Source organism: Aquarana catesbeiana, linkage group LG13, assembly GCF_042186555.1.
Source record: "Aquarana catesbeiana isolate 2022-GZ linkage group LG13, ASM4218655v1, whole genome shotgun sequence".
In the NCBI taxonomy this organism is placed as follows: Eukaryota; Metazoa; Chordata; class Amphibia; order Anura; family Ranidae; genus Aquarana; species Aquarana catesbeiana.
In genome coordinates this window covers 132,286,755-132,303,728 of record NC_133336.1, presented here as the reverse complement: position 1 = coordinate 132,303,728, position 16,974 = coordinate 132,286,755, and the positions used below count along the sequence as shown (strand labels likewise).

Genomic DNA, 16,974 nt, shown 5'->3' with positions numbered 1-16,974 from the left:
TATGCCCGTTTGTTGGATGTCATGTCGATATCCATTTGATGAATATCTTCTAAATAAACCGTATATACACACACACACACACACACACTACTTACCTGTTCTGAAGTCAGGTCTCCAGCGGCGGCTGTGAAATGCCTGGGAAGTGATCTTACCCATAGACTAATGCCGCGCACACAGGATCGGACATTCCGACAACAAAATCCATGGATTATTTTTTTTTTCCCTCGACGGATGTTGGCTCAAACTTATCTCGCATACACACGGTCACACACATCTTGTCGGAAGTTACGAACGTCAAGAACGCGGTGACGTACAAAGAGCCGAGAAAAATTAAGTTCAATAGCCAGTGCGGCTCTTCTGCTTGATTCAGAGCATGCGTGAAACTTTGTGCGTCAGAATTGTGTACACACTATCGGAATTTACGAGAACGGATTTTGGTGTCATAAAATTTGAGATCCAGATCTCAAATTTTGTGTGACGAAAATTCCGATGGAAAATGTCCGATGGAGCCTACACACTGTCCAAATTTCCGACAAGCAGCTCCCATCGAACATTTTTTTCCGGAAAATCCGACCGTGTGTACAGGGCATTACTATGGGACTCCTGTTATCAGCTGCCTCTCCTGCACACTCCCACATAGTGAAGTTGCCGCTGACAACTCAGTGTGAAACCAGAGCGGCTGCAGAACAGGCATGTATAGCGATTTTTGCTTTACATGGCTAGATAGATTAGGCTTAGATTATGGCTAAGAGTAGGTATAGAGTTAGTAAGGTTTTCACTGGACTTCAACTTTAGGGCTAATTTCATTAAATTAAAAACTACAGAAACAAATAAATCCAGAAACTGGGAGGAGGTTGAATCTAATGGGTAAATGGAAATGTCAAGGTTCTTTTGAATGTGTGCATACAGTACTGCCCCATTTGAACAATTTTCTGCAGAGCAGACAAATATGCATGCACATTGTCATCCACCCATGTATGTTGTGCAAAAAAAAAAAAAAAAAAAGAAAAAAGAGCAGGTCAAATGTTAAAGTGGTTGTAAACGCTTACAGACCACTTTCACCTACAGGTAAGCCTAGATTAAGGCTTACCTGTAGGTGCTTGAAATATATCTTAAACCTCCATGGTTTACTATGTCCCCGAACCATGCTGTCCTATAAATTTGGCGCTTGCACACTCTTGAAAGGGCACACTGTGCCCTTTCAGGCCGGGGTCATGCCGTGACTGGTGGCTCCCGCAGGAGTGACATCACGTGACTCCGGCCAGTCACAGAGCTGGAGTTCGCAGCCCCAGAAGGAAGAGGGGTGAAGAATGGATGCTTCCTGCCAGTGATGAAATCGAGGACATCACAGGCTTCAGTTTCAGGTAAGTGACACATTATGGGCTTCTATGCGATGCATAGTAGCTCATTATGCTTTACCTTTGCAGGGAAAGAAAGAGGAAGTAGAAACCATCAGGGTTTACTTCCTCTTAAACTTCTTACAGCAGTGATTTTATAGAATATTTTATTTTTATTTTTTAACTACATGGGAAATAAACATGTAAAGAAGGCAATAAAGCAGCGTTCTTGCAACAGTGACTGGGTCTTGCTCACTGAGCTAGTACCTTGCATCCTTTTAATGATAAATGCTGATCTTGTCAAACAACTATAATCCTCCTTGGCAGATACCCTTGTCTAACCAGCTCCAAGGAATAAAGTCCAGTCATGTGATGTTGCCCTTAAAGCGGAGTTCCACACAAAAATGGAACTTCCGCTTTTTGGAACCCTCCCCCCCTCCGGTGTCACATTTGGCACCTTTCAGGGGGAGGGGGGTGCAGATACCTGCCTAAGACAGGTATTTGCACCCACTTCCGGCATAGACTCCCACGGGAGTCTACGCCTCTTCCCGTCCCCACCGCGCTGTCTCCTGGGAACACACAGCTCCCAGGAGAGAGCGGGGACCATTTGGGACGCGCAGCGCGACTTGCGCATGCGCAGTAGGGAACCGGGAAGTGAAGCCGCAACGCTTCACTTCCTGATTCCCTCACCTAGGATGGCGGCGGCAGCTGCCGAGAACCGAGCAGGTTCTCTGCGTCCCCTGCCAACATCGCTGGACCCTGGGACAGGTAAGTGGCCATGTATTAAAAGTCAGCAGCTGCAGTATTTGTAGCTGCTGGCTTTTAATATTTTTTTTTTGCGGTGTGGGTGAAACCCCGCTTTAAGAGGCCATTACCTTTTTTCCTCAGTCCTCCATTTGTTTATGTGCTCAAAGGCATCACAAGGAAATTAGACAAAAGGTACTACTGGACTGATGAAAGAGGTTTCCATGAACATGCACATTTAGCTTGTAGGTCTGTGCTAGTTTATGGGAAAGGGTGGGCAGAAAGACATCTAAAACTTTGGCACGTCTTGGGGATAAAACAATCAGCAGAGTAAGCAACCTTTAAAATACTTCTGTTAGGAAAAGCTCCAGATGTACCGACCAACATATCAAGGGCCCCCACCAGAAATGGCTGGATCAGTCAAAAATCATCTATACAGTATATAGGCATGCTTACTTGTAGAGGCACATTTTTCCTAAGCAAAACACATGCCTGAAGATCCCAGTGTTCTCTCTTTAGCACACTGGAGCGGTGCAGGACGGTAAAAAAAAAAAAAAAAAAAAAAAGTCCTGCAAGCAGCATCTTTGCAGCGCTGTAGGAGCGGTGTATACACCGCTCCTAAAGCGCCCCTGCCCATTGAAATCAAAGGGGCAGCGGCGCTTTGCAGGCGGGTTTAACCCTAATTCGGCCGCTAGCGGGGGTAAAAAAGCGCCCCGCTAGCAGCCAAATAGCGCCGCTAAGAAACAGGATTTTTATTACAGCTTACCTGAAAAATCCTTTTCTTGGAGTACATCATGGGACACAGAGCCTTAATGGATTATAGGCCACCTTCAGGTGTTGACACTGGTTATACCCAATCAAGGAAGTTTACTCCCTATATAACCCTTCCTCCTTCCAGGAGCACATCAGTTTTTGTAGCAAAGCAATATATTTAATCCCAAAAGAGGGGCGGAACCTCTGTGTCCCATGATGTACTCCAAGAAAAGGATTTTACAGGTAAGCTGTAATAAAAAAAAAATCATTTTTTCTTTATCGTACATCATGGGACACAGAGCAATGCTACTTGAGGGGAGGGAGAGACAACCCGCAGGGTACCCACAGGCCTGAGGATTTAAACTGCTGCCTGCAGCACACTGTGCCCGAAGGCGATATCTTCCTACCGCCTTACATCTACCTGATAAAATCTTGTGAACGTATGCACTGAAGACCAAATTGCGGCCTTACAGATCTGAGCCATGGAGGCCTGGCGACGCACTGCCCAAGAAGCACTAACCGACCTGGTACAGTGCGCCTTAACTTGAAATGGGGGAATTTTACCCCTTAGATCATAAGTTTGAATTATCACTTGCCGAATCCACTTAGCGACAGTGGATTTCAACGCTGCCTGTCCTTTCTTAGGACCTTCTGGCAGAATAAATAAGACATCAGTCGTACGAAACTGAGCAGTTGCCTTAAAATAGATTTTCACTGCTTTCACCACATTAAGACAATGTAGTGACTTTTCTTCCCTGAAACATGGTTTTGGAAAAAACGATGGCAGGACAATATCATGGTTGAGGTGAAAACCTGAGATCACTTTTGGCAAAAGCCTGGACGAGACCAGTGTAACACCACTCTGTCATCATGAAAAATCAAATATGGCTCTTTACAAGAAAGAGCAGCCAATTCAAGTTCAAGTCCCAAGGGTTCAAAGGAGGTTTGGCGGGCGGAATAAGTCATGTCACCCCTTGTATAAAACTCCGGACTAAGAATGAGTAGCAAGTGGTCTTTTGAAATAAGACCAATAAAGCTGAGACGTGGCTTTTAATAGTATTTAAGGCCAATTTCATTTCTACCCCTAATTGTAGAAAAGGCAAGAATTCTGCCCATGATCTCTCCAATGGTGCCAACCCTTGCAATCACACCAGGAAACATAAGCCCTCCAGACTCTATAATATATAGTTCTGGGAGCTGGCTTCTCCTTGCATTATTCAGGGTAGCGATAACTGACCCAGAAAGCCCACATTTCTTCAGAATGTGGGTTTCAATAGCCAAGCCGTTAAAATTTAGGGACCGTAAGGTAGGATGGAAAATCGGTCCCTGTGAGACCAGATCTGGCCATAGTGGGAGGGAGGGACCATGGGCACTCCACTGCCATCTTTACGATTTCTGCATACCATGACCTTCTAGGCCATGCTGGTGCCACCAGAATTACCGGCTTTCTTTCCAGCTTGATCCCGCAAAGAAGTCGAGGCAGCAACTGAACAGGGGGGAATGCATATATTAGTGAGAACTGATCCCATCTGCATGTGAATGGATCCCTTGTTCTGGCCACACTTCATGTTGAACCTAGACGCTAGAAGATCTACGTCCGGTGTCCCCCATGTTTGGCAAACAGCCCGAAATATGTTGGGGAGAAGAGACCATTCCGCTGGAAATAACTGCTGGCGACTTAAGTAGTCCACCTGCCAATTCTCTACTCCCAGAATGAAGACTGCCAATAGGCACGGAACATTCCTTTCTGCCCAAGTTAGAATATGGTTCACCTCTCTCTGCGCTGAGACTTTCGGTGCCCCCTTGGTGATTGATATAGGCCACAGCTGTGGCATTGTCGGATTGAATCCTGACATGACAATCAGTAACCTGAAAGTCCAGGTCTTTAGAGCCAGATGTACTGCCCGAATCTCTAGGATATTGAGGTACAAGGTTCTTTTCGGTTCTTGACCACTGTCCCTGGACAGTTGTCTTTTCTAGTACTGCTTCCCAGCCTGAAAGCCTGGCATCCGTCGTTACCACTTTCCAGATGACTGGTCTGAAGGATTTTCCTTTCAGCAGATTCTGGGTTAGTAACCACCAACGGAGGCTTTTGGACACTCTTGGGGACAGCTGCATTGGCAAGTCTAAAGCTTGAATAGTTTTTGTAACGAGCTCCTTTGCTCGCTCGGTTCCACTTTCCCGACACTCCTCTGCGGCTATTGAATCAGATTGCAACGTCTGATGGTTCAGTCATCCAATGCTCCGGGATTAGAACTTCAGCTATGTGACGTTCTAACCCAGTTGTGATAGCTCAGAACAAACACCAGGCAGGCTGTATGTAAGTTCAAACAGGAATCTATCTTTATTGACAAAATACAGGCTTTTATACACTCAAAGTGGAGGTGCAGACCTCCTGCTCATATTACTCTAACAATACAGCTGTAACCTAATTAACCTAATTAACATGAGCTAATTAACTAATCCCTTTAGACAGACTAGAGGACTCAGATATGACCATTAGGCCAGACTGGCCGTCTTGTAGTTCAGAAAATCCAATCAACATTAGCACAATCAACATAGACTCTTCTTCACACAATAGCAGAGTTAATTAACACAAATAACAATGGGGATCTAATGACTTAGATCCCATAGTAAACTTATTTACAATACACATTTTCAGCAGACAATAGACAGACAGGTGTTGGAATTTACATCAGCATCTCCTAACAGTATCTGTCCCAGCATTATGAATCAGCCACTATTCCAATATGGCAAATCCAGGGTCCCCAGGCATACAGCTCACAAAGAGCACCGTTCCCCCAAATGCAAGGGCCCCCGATCGATCGGCAAGAGGCTAGCATACAGTCCCCTCCAAAAGTCTCTCTCCCGGCTAGGTCTGTCACAGTTTTGTTCGAAGCAGACAGGATACTGTTTTGCAACAGTCTTAAATGAAACTGGGCATAGGGAACTGCTTCGATGAAGCCACCATGGTTCCTAGCAACCTCATGCAAAGGCAAATGGAGGGATCGCCATTTGACCTGACCATCTGCACCAACTCTTATAGAGTTGATCTTGCCTGGAGGCAAGAACACCCTTTCCTGGGCTGTGTCTATGATCAGACCCAAGTACTCCAGCTTTTTTAGAGGCATTAAGGAAGATTTCTCTAGGTTGAGAATCCAACCCAACTCTTCAGATAGTTGGTTGTAGTGCGTACGCTTTGCTCCAAATGAACCGACTGATCTATTAGTAATAGCTAGTCTATGTACGCTACGAATGTTATGCCCTGTGCCCTTAACCTGGCTAGAGGTGGGGCCAGCACTTTGGTGAACACCCGGGGTGCTGTGGCTAGCCCGAAGGGCATGGCTACAAACTGGAAATGCTGCTGTTCTAACTTGAACCACAGAAACTTTTGAAGAGCGAGAAATATAGGGACATCCAGATATGCATCCCTGATGTCCATTGATGCCAGAAGTTTACCTCCTAGAAGGATAGAAACTGACCTGATCGTCTCCATGTGAAAGGAGCAGATCTCCAGGAACTGATTTAGATTTCTTAGATCTAGAATGAGTCTGACATCTCTATTTGGTTTCGGTACCATAAAAAAAAAAAAAAAAAAAAAAAAGTCTGAATAAAACCCCAAACCTCGCTCTTTTGTGGGGATCTGTATTGTCACCCCTCGAGATATTAATTGGTCTAGTGCCTGAAACAGAGAGTCTTTTCTCTGTATCTTTGGGAACACTTGACCTCAGGAAGTGATTTGGTGGAAAGTCCCGAAATTCCAGCTTGTACCCCAGCATTACCACGGAGATGACCCATCTGTCCTGAATTTCTTCTTTTCAGACTTCTGGAAACTGCAGAAGTCTTCCCCCCCACCTTGGCAAGGGGGGTTGCCTCTTCATAATGAGGTTTTAGGATTCTGGCTTCCAGCTTTCCAACCCCAGGACTTCTTTTGAGCCTGGGTCTGACTGAGATCTTCCTCTAGAGTGTGACAGTGGAGGCAGTCGCCCCTGCCTAGAGGCGGAAGCCCCTGGCGTAGGGGAAAGAGCCCGTTTAAACGAAGGGCGTTTATACTTTTTTTTGACTGGCAAGAGAGTACTTTTCCCAATAGAAATTGTTTGGATACATTTGTCCAAGTTTTCTCCAAATAGTCGCTCCCCATGAAAAGGAAGCCCAGTTAGGAGGTCTTTACATGGTGCTTCAGCTGACCAAAATTTTTTAACCACAGAATTCTACGCATATGCACAAGCATAAGGCGGGACGCCTGGTGAAAGGAATCTTAATAGCATCTATGGCAAAGCATAATGCTTTTGGTAGTTCAGCCAAACCCAGAGCTTGTTTTGCAGGAAGCTCTCTAAGGGCCTGTTTAAATTGGTCTTTTAGAGATTGACAGACGCTTATTGCAGACTGAGTAATGGCACCTGCCATGGAAAAAGTAGATCTTAACAGGGATTCAAACTCCTTATCTGTTGGATCCTTAAGTATCTGTGCAGTGTCAACTGGACAAGTTAGGCCTTTATTCACATTGGAAAACGCAGTGTCAAATGCTGATATTTTCCATCTTTTGGAGAATTTCTCTTCCAGGGGATAGAGAATTGCAATTTTCTTAGGAGGGAGAAAATGCTTATCCGGGTGATCTCATTCAGCAAAAATAAGCTGTTCTAGTAATGCATATGCAGGAAACGCATGCAAAGGTTGAGAGGGTTTTAAAAGGAACCCAAGGAAGAAACCAAACTTTCGGGAGACTCCGTTAGGGGTAGCATGAAAGTAGAACGAACCATCTTCATAAGAGATTGTATCAGCAATTTCTCAGATTTGAGAGGCTGAAAAAAGGCTCATCTACCGTTGATTCCTCCGCAGAGGAATCCCCATCAGTTTGTTTTTCCTCCTGATCGACTGAGGGTAACACCTCATCCTGTGCCCACTGTTCCCTTTGAACAGGCGTGGTCCTGAAGTGGGGGAAGGGGGATCTAGCACAATTCAGGAGAGTGGTCCTGAGGTGGGGGAAGGGGGGATCTAGCACGCTTCATATCCATCTGAATGGAGGATGCGATTAAAGCCGCTAATCTTTCTTCTAGACCCTGCAGGGAGGAGGAAAAGACATCTTCAGTCACGTATACAGGGGCTGAGATGTGAGAAGCAGTTGCACCATAACTGGCACTTCAGGTGAGGATGACAGCATGGAAATGCGACTCGGGATCCTAGCGCCTGGGGGTGAAACCTTTACGTTTTTGTCGGGTCTTTTTGGTAGGCATAATCCTAAGTACAAAAACAGAGGCACTATACAAATTGCACTTAATCGCTGAAAATAGTCATGACATTTAAAGCCGCTATAAAATTCAGCCTAGTGCTGGGAAAAAAGGTGTCGTTCCTGTATCAGGAATGCTAGTTTGCAACCTTCACATGTCCCACAGCTCTTGCGTCTGTGTTGCAGGCTGCTTGTTCTCTCCTCGTCAGCCGAGGAGAGACTGTCACAGCTGTGTTGTATTTGTTTTTAGCCTGCCGTGTGTCCTCGTGGACGTTCACGGCATTGCGCTTAGGCCCCGCACCCCCCGAGAAAAAAAATTCTGCCCCTTTTTACTTTTAAAATGTTCCCACACTGTTCGACAGCGCTGCTGTCCCCCTAACCCTCTGGTCCCATCAGGGGGGAGAAGAAAACATTTTTGAAGATTTTTTACCTTGCAAAGTCTCCCTCCAAACGCTGCTGCAACCAGACACGGACTGAGCTTACAGTGAACACAACAGTGTAAGGTATGTGTATAGACTCCCTCTTGTGGAGAATTAAGGCATGACAACATTTTTTCCCTAATGGAAGAAATACATAGATGTTTTTAATACCAAAGTTTCTTCCCTTACCTTATCCTCGCCGCAAGATTTGCTGAATTAACAGACAATCCAACCTTCACCCATCACGGTGGGCTGCGCAGCAAACCTTCTAGGACTGGGTCCCTAAAACGGGGGTTTCAACTGCCTTGGACCTGTAAAGAGCACCCCATCAGGAAGTTTAGGTAATACAACAAGACCTAAGCCCTGGGTTCCTGGGGTCCAGCCCTACAAAGAGGCGTTGCAGACAAAACCTCGTGCTTCGGATACGAGGCCCCAGGTACCACCCCTTTAGGCCTCAATGGCACTTTGGATGGATCTGGTCTTTATGGAGGCTATTTAAATCCAGCATGGATCCCTCCAGTGGAGCTCCTCAGAGCACATCTTCACTCGTGACCAACACCTGATGTGCTCCTGGAAGGAGGAGGAGTTATATAGGGAGTGAACTTCCTTGATTGGGTATAACCAGTGTGAACACCTGAAGGTGGCCTATAACCCATTAAGTAATTACTTAAGGCTCTGTGTCCCATGATGTACGATAAAGAAATAGCAGTGCTTTACCGCCGACGCCCGCTCTCCCCAGTGTGAAAGTAGCCTTAAAGATTTTGGAAAATTCTGATGTGTGAACAAACGTTACCTCAACTCAAGTGTAACCCATGGCCAGATCACTGCACTGTGCTTTACTAGAACCAGATAGGAGGGTTGCGGGTCTCAGACTGCAGTGCTGCTTTTCTACCCTCTACCCTTGGCCATTCGCAGAATGCAGTGTATTCTATGGTTGATCTTTTCTTCGATTTGTGCCTGTGGCAACCTCATCTTCTCTTTCTGGGCGATGTCTACTCTCCACATCTATCTTAAGGGAAATTTCATCACAAAATTTCCAAACCTTGGTGCTGACTTTTTTTTTTTTATTTGTAATTTTTATAAGTACAGGAGGTATCCATTGGGTTTGCAACTAAAAACATGGGTACCATGGCTATAACAATATTCACAAGTTACATCAGCAGAGTATTACCAGTATAATTCCATATCATTTTCAAAGTTAGGGCACTTATGATAATTTGATATTAGCAGAATTGGTTACATATTGTCAGATTTGGTAATGTTGCATTTATGTCAGTACAATCCAGGGATCTAACAAAATACTTGATCCCAAGCAATATAATGTTGCAAGACATTTAATACACCATTAAAAGGGGACCCTCCTCTCCTGCTTTGAGAGTGAGAAGGCACGCAGCGCAAGAGCAAAAAGGTAAATATAGGCATTTTTTTTTTAATAAAAAAAGTTTACAAAAGTCATTGAAAGAGAAAAAAATGTTTGCCATTATACTTACTCATTACAGAATGAACTAGCTGTTCCAACACCTACAAAAGAAGAATTTCAAAAAGAAATGCTAGGTTACAAAAACTCACATGTCAAACACACAAATTAATAACAATATACAGTCAGCCTTTTTCAACAGATGTTTATTTTTCGTTTAAATGTTTTTATTAGTGTTTTCACATTAGGTATGAAAAAAATAGCAAAATATTTGAACATAATATCAATTGCACAGTACCAGATGTTCGTTTGTAGGAGAAAGAACATTGGGTACCTTTTTATTGGCACTTAGATGGTACTCAACGAGCTCCTCAAACAAAGGAAATGTACAGTGAGGAGAAGAAAGGAAAGAAGGGGGGGGGGGGAGAGAGACCCCAAGCTCTGGTCCGTGACGCTCAAAAACCGTATGGGGATCTCCAGTCAGATAAATGATCCACGGGCCCCAGACTTTCTTAGACCTTTATTTTGTCATCGAAGACTGCCGAGAGCCTTTCATTTATCATGAGCCAGGATAGTCAGCGCGGAACATATTCCAGAGGGTAGTATTGGGTGCATTAGTGGTAGGTTGACCAAAACACATAAACCCAAGGCAAGTATAGTAGCAAATCCTAGTTGCAATGTCGGAACACCCAATAAGAGGATAATATGCGACTGGTCTAAACTACGTGGCATGTTCACCAATGCCAGGAGCATGGTGGACAAGATAAGTGAACTAGAGATACTGTTGTACGAGGAGGATTTGGATTTTGTGGGAATTTCAGAGACCTGGTTCAACAGCTCTCATGATTGGCTGGCAACCATTCAAAGGTATACCCTTTATCACAAGGATAGAGAGGGTAAAAAGGGGGGAGGACTATGCCTATAGATCAAGAATAATGTATAAGTGAATGTGAGAGATGACATCACTAAGGGAGCTAGGGAGGAGGTGGAATCCTTATGGGTAGAGCTCCAAAAGGGATGAAGCTAAGGAGAAAATACCGGGAGTATGCTATAGGCCCCCTAAGATGAGGGAGGAAGGGGAGACAGACCTATCACAATTTGGATTAGCAGCAAGGATGGGAAGGATTATCATAATGGGGGATTTTAATTATCCAGACAGACTGGGTGGAGGGAACCACGCTTTCATCTAAGGCTAGCCAGTTCCTGAATGTCTTGCATGATTTCATGGGTCAGGCGGTAGACGCACCAACTAGAAATAAAGTGTTACTGGATCTACTGATTACTAATACAGACCTGATCACGGATGTGGAAATACGGGGCAATATAGGTAACAGCGATCCCAGGTCAACTGGCTTTAGTATAAAATCACACAAATAGGAAACATAAGGGGAATAGAAAGACACTGCATTTCAAAAGAGCCAACTTCCCTAAAAACTACAAACCTTGGTAGAAGGCATAAATTGGGATAAAATCTTAGGAACAAAGAACATGGAAGAGAGATGGGTTTACTTTAAGAGCATATTAAATAATGGCATTAGCCAATGCATCCCATTGGGTAATAAATTCAAAAGAGCAAACAAAAGTCCTGGATGGCTTAACTCCAATGTAAAAATGCATATAAAAGCAAAGGAGAAGGCCTTCAAAAAATACAGGGTTGAGGGATCATCTTCAGCATTCAGACTTTATAAAGAATGCAAAAAGAAATGTAAGGGTGCAATTAGGATGGCTAAGATAAAACATGAAAGACACATAGCGGAGGAGAGCAAAAAAAATCCCAAGAAATTCTTTAAGTATGTAAACAGTAAAAAAGGACAGACCATATTGGCCCCATAAAGAATGAGGAAGGACATCTGGTTACAAAGGATAGGGAGATGGCAAAGGTATTGAATTTATTCTTCTCCTCACTCTTCACGAGGGAATCGAGGGGCTTCAGTAACCAAAACTGCAGTGTTTATCCTCATGACAAATCACAGGAAGCACCTCCATGATTAACAGAGGACATTATTAAAATTAGACTTGGGAAACTTAACATTATTAAATCACCGGGACCAGATGGCTTGCACCCGAGGGTACTTCGGGAACTCAGTCAAGTAATTGCCAGACCATTGTTCCTAATTTTAACTGACAGTCTACTGACTGGAATGGTACAGCTGATTGGAGAAAAGCCAATGTAGCACAAATATTTAAAAAGGGCCCAAAATACATCCCAGGGAATTACAAATCAATAGTATGTAAACTCTTGGAGGGGATAAGGGACTATATAAAAGATTTTAGTAATGAAAACTGTATCATTAGCAGTAATCAGCATGGATTCATGAAGAATCGTTCTTGCCAAACCAATCTATTAACCTTCTATGAGGTGGCGAGTTGCCATCTAGATAAAGGAAGGCCCGTAGACGTGGTGTATCTGGATTTTGCAAAAGCATTTGACAGTTCCCCATAAACGTTTACTGTACAAAATAAGGTCCGTTGGCATGGACCATAGGGTGAGTACATGGAAAGAAAACTGGCTACAAGGGCGAGTTCAGAGGGTGGTGATAAATGGAGAGTACTCGGAATGGTCAGGGATGGGTAGTGGGGTCCCCCAGGGTTCTGTGCTGGGACCAATCCTGTTTAATTTGTTCATAAACAACCGGGAGGAAGGGGTAAACAGTTCAATCTCTGTATTTGTGGACGATACCAAGCTAAGCAGGGCAATAACTTCTCCGCAGGATGTGGAAACCTTGCAAAAAGATCTGAACAGATTAATGGGGTGGGCAAATACATGGCAAATGAAAAATATTGTGTGACACTGCGCCACGGAGTATACAAAGCAGGAGATAAAAGGTGTAATAAATGAGAAGTTGGTAAGTAAAAAAATAAAAAAAAGGAAGAAAAGAGAAGAATTGCTGCCTCTACATAATACTGCCACCTAGATGGAGTAAAAGTATATTAATTGGGGAAAGTGTAGGTGTGGCGCTATTCCTCTTATGGATATCTGATATAGATACTTAGAATATTATAAAATGGAGTCAAATGGTGAAAAAACTTAAAAGTATATTGAATATATGTGACAAACTCATAAAATAAATGGGTGCTGAAAGTTTGCACTTACTGCACACAGTGCAGTTTAAAGATGCCCTTAGGGGTGAATAAAAAAACGTTTAATTGAAACGATGGGTGCTTGTTTGTTGTTCCCTTTGCCCTGTGCAAAGTTGCAATAAAAAGGATGTGCTGAAAGTGTTACATTTACTGCGATTTCAGTTTAAAATGCTTATAAAATGAAAAAAAAAAAAAAAGGGGGGGGTGTTTGCTTAAAGTGATAAGTGCATGCGTGTTACACCCTCTGCGATATGCTGGGTGCCAGAAAAGTGAATAAAGACGAATCCTAGTATTAGTGATGTGTGTGAGGGTGTTGATCCTCCGTTATACACTAATTTGTAATTCCTTATATATGCAAAAAGCATGCATGTTTGACCCTCTGTTGCAGCGTCTCAATAGAACGAACATACAATAAATGAAACAGATATAAAAAACAAAGCACAAAAATAAAAAATATATGTATCCCACTGTATCTTTGCAAAGCACTGGACACCGTTTGCGAGCACAAGTCACTGTTTACTATTGGACTACTGAACTAAATATTTACAGTTTGTTTTTGCACATCCCCCTTTGTTTCTTTTACAGTGGGATACATATATTTATTATATTTTTGCACTTTGTTTTTTATACCTCTGTTTCATTATTGTATCTTCTGGGCACCAGTCCTCAGGAAGGATGTACTGGAAATAGAACGAGTACAAAGAAGGGCAACAAAGCTAATAAAGGGTCTGGAGGATATTAGTTATGAGGAAAGGCTGCGAGCACTGAACTTATTCTCTCTGGAGAAGAGACACTTGAGAGGAGATATGATTTCAATATACAAGTACCATACTGGTGACCCCACAATAGGGATAAAACATTTTTGCGGAAGGGAGTTTAACAAGACTTGTGGCCACTCATTAAAATTAGAAGAAAAGAGGTTTAACCTTAAACTATGTAGAGTGTTCTTTACTGTAATGCTGTGTACACACGACCGGACTTTTCGTCGGACTGAACTCCGAAGGACTTTGACTGAGTTCCAATGCAACGGACTTGCCTACACACGATCACACCAAAGTCCGATCGTTTCGAACATGATGACGTACGACTGGACTAGAATAAGGAATTTCATAGCTAGTAGCTGCCCTTGCGTCCTTTTTTGTCCGTCAGAATACCTCACAGACAATCACGCTTATTTTCGGGGAAACAGGGTAGCATACAGACGAACGGATTTTGCAATGGGACTCGAGTCCGTTGGAAAGATTTGAAACATGTTCCATTTCTAAAGTCCGACAGATTTTGACAGAAAAGGCCCTATGAAGCCCATACACGATCAAATTGTCCGACGGATTCGTTCCGTCGGACCAGTTTGGTCGAAAAGTCCGGTCTAGTGTACACGGCATAAGAGCGGCAAGGATGTGGAATTTCCTTCCACAGGCGGTGGTCTCAGCGGGGGGCATCGATAGTTTAACCGCTAAGCCACCGCCCACCGTCATATGACGGCTGGACGAGGCTTCTGTTATTCTGGGAGGACGTCATATGACGTCCTCGCCTTCCCGAGCCACTAGGGGGCGCGCGCGCGCGCCGCCGGCGGCGCGCGCGCGCGCCCGCCGTGTCACTCGGGACCCGGTGCGCGTGCCCGGCGGCCGCGATGTCCGCCGGGCACCCGCGATTGCCGGGTAACACAGCAGGAGCGTGGATCTGTGCATGTAAACACAGATCCACGTCCTGTCAGAGAGGAGAGGAGACCGATGGCGTGTCCCTTGTACATAGGGACAGCGATCGGTCACCTCCCCCAGTCAGTCCCCTCCCCCCACAGTTAGAATCACCTCCTTAGGTAATACATTAACCCCTCGAGCGCCCCCTAGTGTTAACCCCTTCCCTGCCAGTCACATTTACACAGTAATCAATGCAATTTTATAGCATTGATCGCTGTATAAATGTGAATGGTCCCAAAAATGTGTCAAAAGTGTCCGATGTGTCCGCCGCAATATCGCAGTCACAATAAAAATTGCAGATCGCCGCCATTACTAGTAAAAAATAAATAAATAATAAAAATGCTATAAATCTATCCCGTATTTTGTAGACGCTATAACTTTTGCGCAAACCAATCAATATACGCTTATCGCAATTTTTTTTTACCAAAAATATGTAGAAGAATACGTATCGGCCTAAACTGAGGAAAAAATTTGTTAAAAAAAAAAAAAAAAAAATTGGATATTTATTATAGCAAAAAGTAAAAAATATTGTGTTTTTTCAAAATTGTCCCTCTTCTTTTGTTTATAGCGCAAGAAATAAAAACCGCAGAGGTGATCAAATACCACCAAAAGAAAGCTCTATTTGTGGGAAAAAAATGATAAAAATTTAATTAAGGTGCAGTGTAACACGACCGCGCAATTGTCATTCAAAGTGCGACAGCGCTGAAAACTGAAAAATGGCTTGGGCAGGAAGGGGGTGTACGTGCCCTGTATTGAGGTGGTTAAAGAAACTATTAGATAAGCACCTGAACGACCGCAGCATACAGGGATATACAATGTAATACCGACATATAATCTCACACACACAGGTTGGACTTGTGTCTTTTTTCGACCTCACCTACTATGTAACTATGTAAGAGCTTAAGTGCTTAAGTTGGACAAATGGGATGGCAGCTGACCTCCCATTTCCAGTTTCTGCCAGACCTATGTACATAAATGGCTGGGTGGATGCCCTCTAGTTCCGGGAGGATATATCCGTACATCCACCCAGAACTGTGCCTTGTGCGGTGGCACGATCTGTAACCAGCTGTGTCTACTGATCACGGTTACAATAGTAAGGCTGTCATTCATATCTTGCTTACTACTTTAAGGATCTTGGTGATTGGTCACAGTGATAACATGGTACCAAGGCCAGTCACAGATCCCTGTACCATGTGATAGCTGTGAACAATCACAGCATCACAGTAATGAGTAAAATGCAAACAATTCACTTACATAGTTATTTTCAGCAATCATTACCTCTCTAATGATACTTTCCTCCCATTCCCTTGATTCCCTGTTGGATTTTGCCACCTGCTGAGTCAGTATACCTCTAAGGAATGCCTTTAAAGTATCCCAAAGGATCCCAGCCAACGCTGTACCCTTGTACTTCAAAAACTCTCAGTTTAGGGAGGACCTCATCTGATTTCTTAACAATTTCTAGCCAATATGGGCTTATTCTTCAAGTCCTTAAAATTCTTTTTCCCCCTAAATTCAGTACCAAGACCAGCGGGGAGTGATCTGAAACCCCTCTTGGCAAATAACATATTTTTAATGGTTTGCAGCATTCTTATGTTTCCTAAGGCCATGTCTATCCTGGAGAGTGTGGAGTGGGCACCTGAAAAACAAGAATACTGTCGGGTGCCTGGGTTTCGCATTCTCCAGACATCCATCAACTCCACTTCCTCCAGGAATTGACTTAGTTCTTTCCTATATTCGCCAGGCTCACCCCGGGGGGAATCTACGTCATTAAAATCCCCTATTATTATCGGTATATCCTCCTTACCTACCAAGAATTCCATTAATCTATACATAACATCCATTTTAAAGGGTGGGGGAATGTATATATTTGCCAAGACATACATTTTGTTTTCTATAAGGCATTGGAGAAAGACAAATCTACCCATCTCATCAATGCTGACCTGTATGCAAGAAAAAAAAAAAACACCCCTGTTCTCACCATAACACTCACCCCTCTAGAATAGAAAGAATACATTGAATGGTATTGTATCCGATACCTCCTACTCTTTAGTTGTAACACTGTGGGGGTTATTTACGAAAGGCAAATCCACTTTGCACTACAATTGCAAACTACAAGTGAAAAGTACACTCGAAATTGCAGTCGCTGTAAATCTGAGGGGGTAGATCTGAAATGAGGGGAAACTCTGCTGATTTTATCATCCAATCATGTGCAAGCTAAAAAGCTATTTTCCTTGCATGTCCTCCTTGGATCTACAGCAACTGCACTTCCAATTGCACTGTGCAATTTCAAGTGCACTTT

At 43.6% G+C, this 16,974-nt stretch overlaps 1 protein-coding gene across 1 annotated transcript in view; it reads right to left on the bottom strand.

Annotated features, from left to right (window-relative positions):
- Positions 1 to 16,974, bottom strand: part of KNL1 (kinetochore scaffold 1) — a 318,489-nt gene that overhangs the window by 159,511 nt on the left and 142,004 nt on the right. Inside the window, exon 7 of the mRNA XM_073609599.1 lies at positions 9,971 to 10,001. Within this exon, the coding sequence (XP_073465700.1) occupies positions 9,971 to 10,001 (31 nt within the window). The remainder of the gene's footprint in view (positions 1 to 9,970; positions 10,002 to 16,974) is intronic.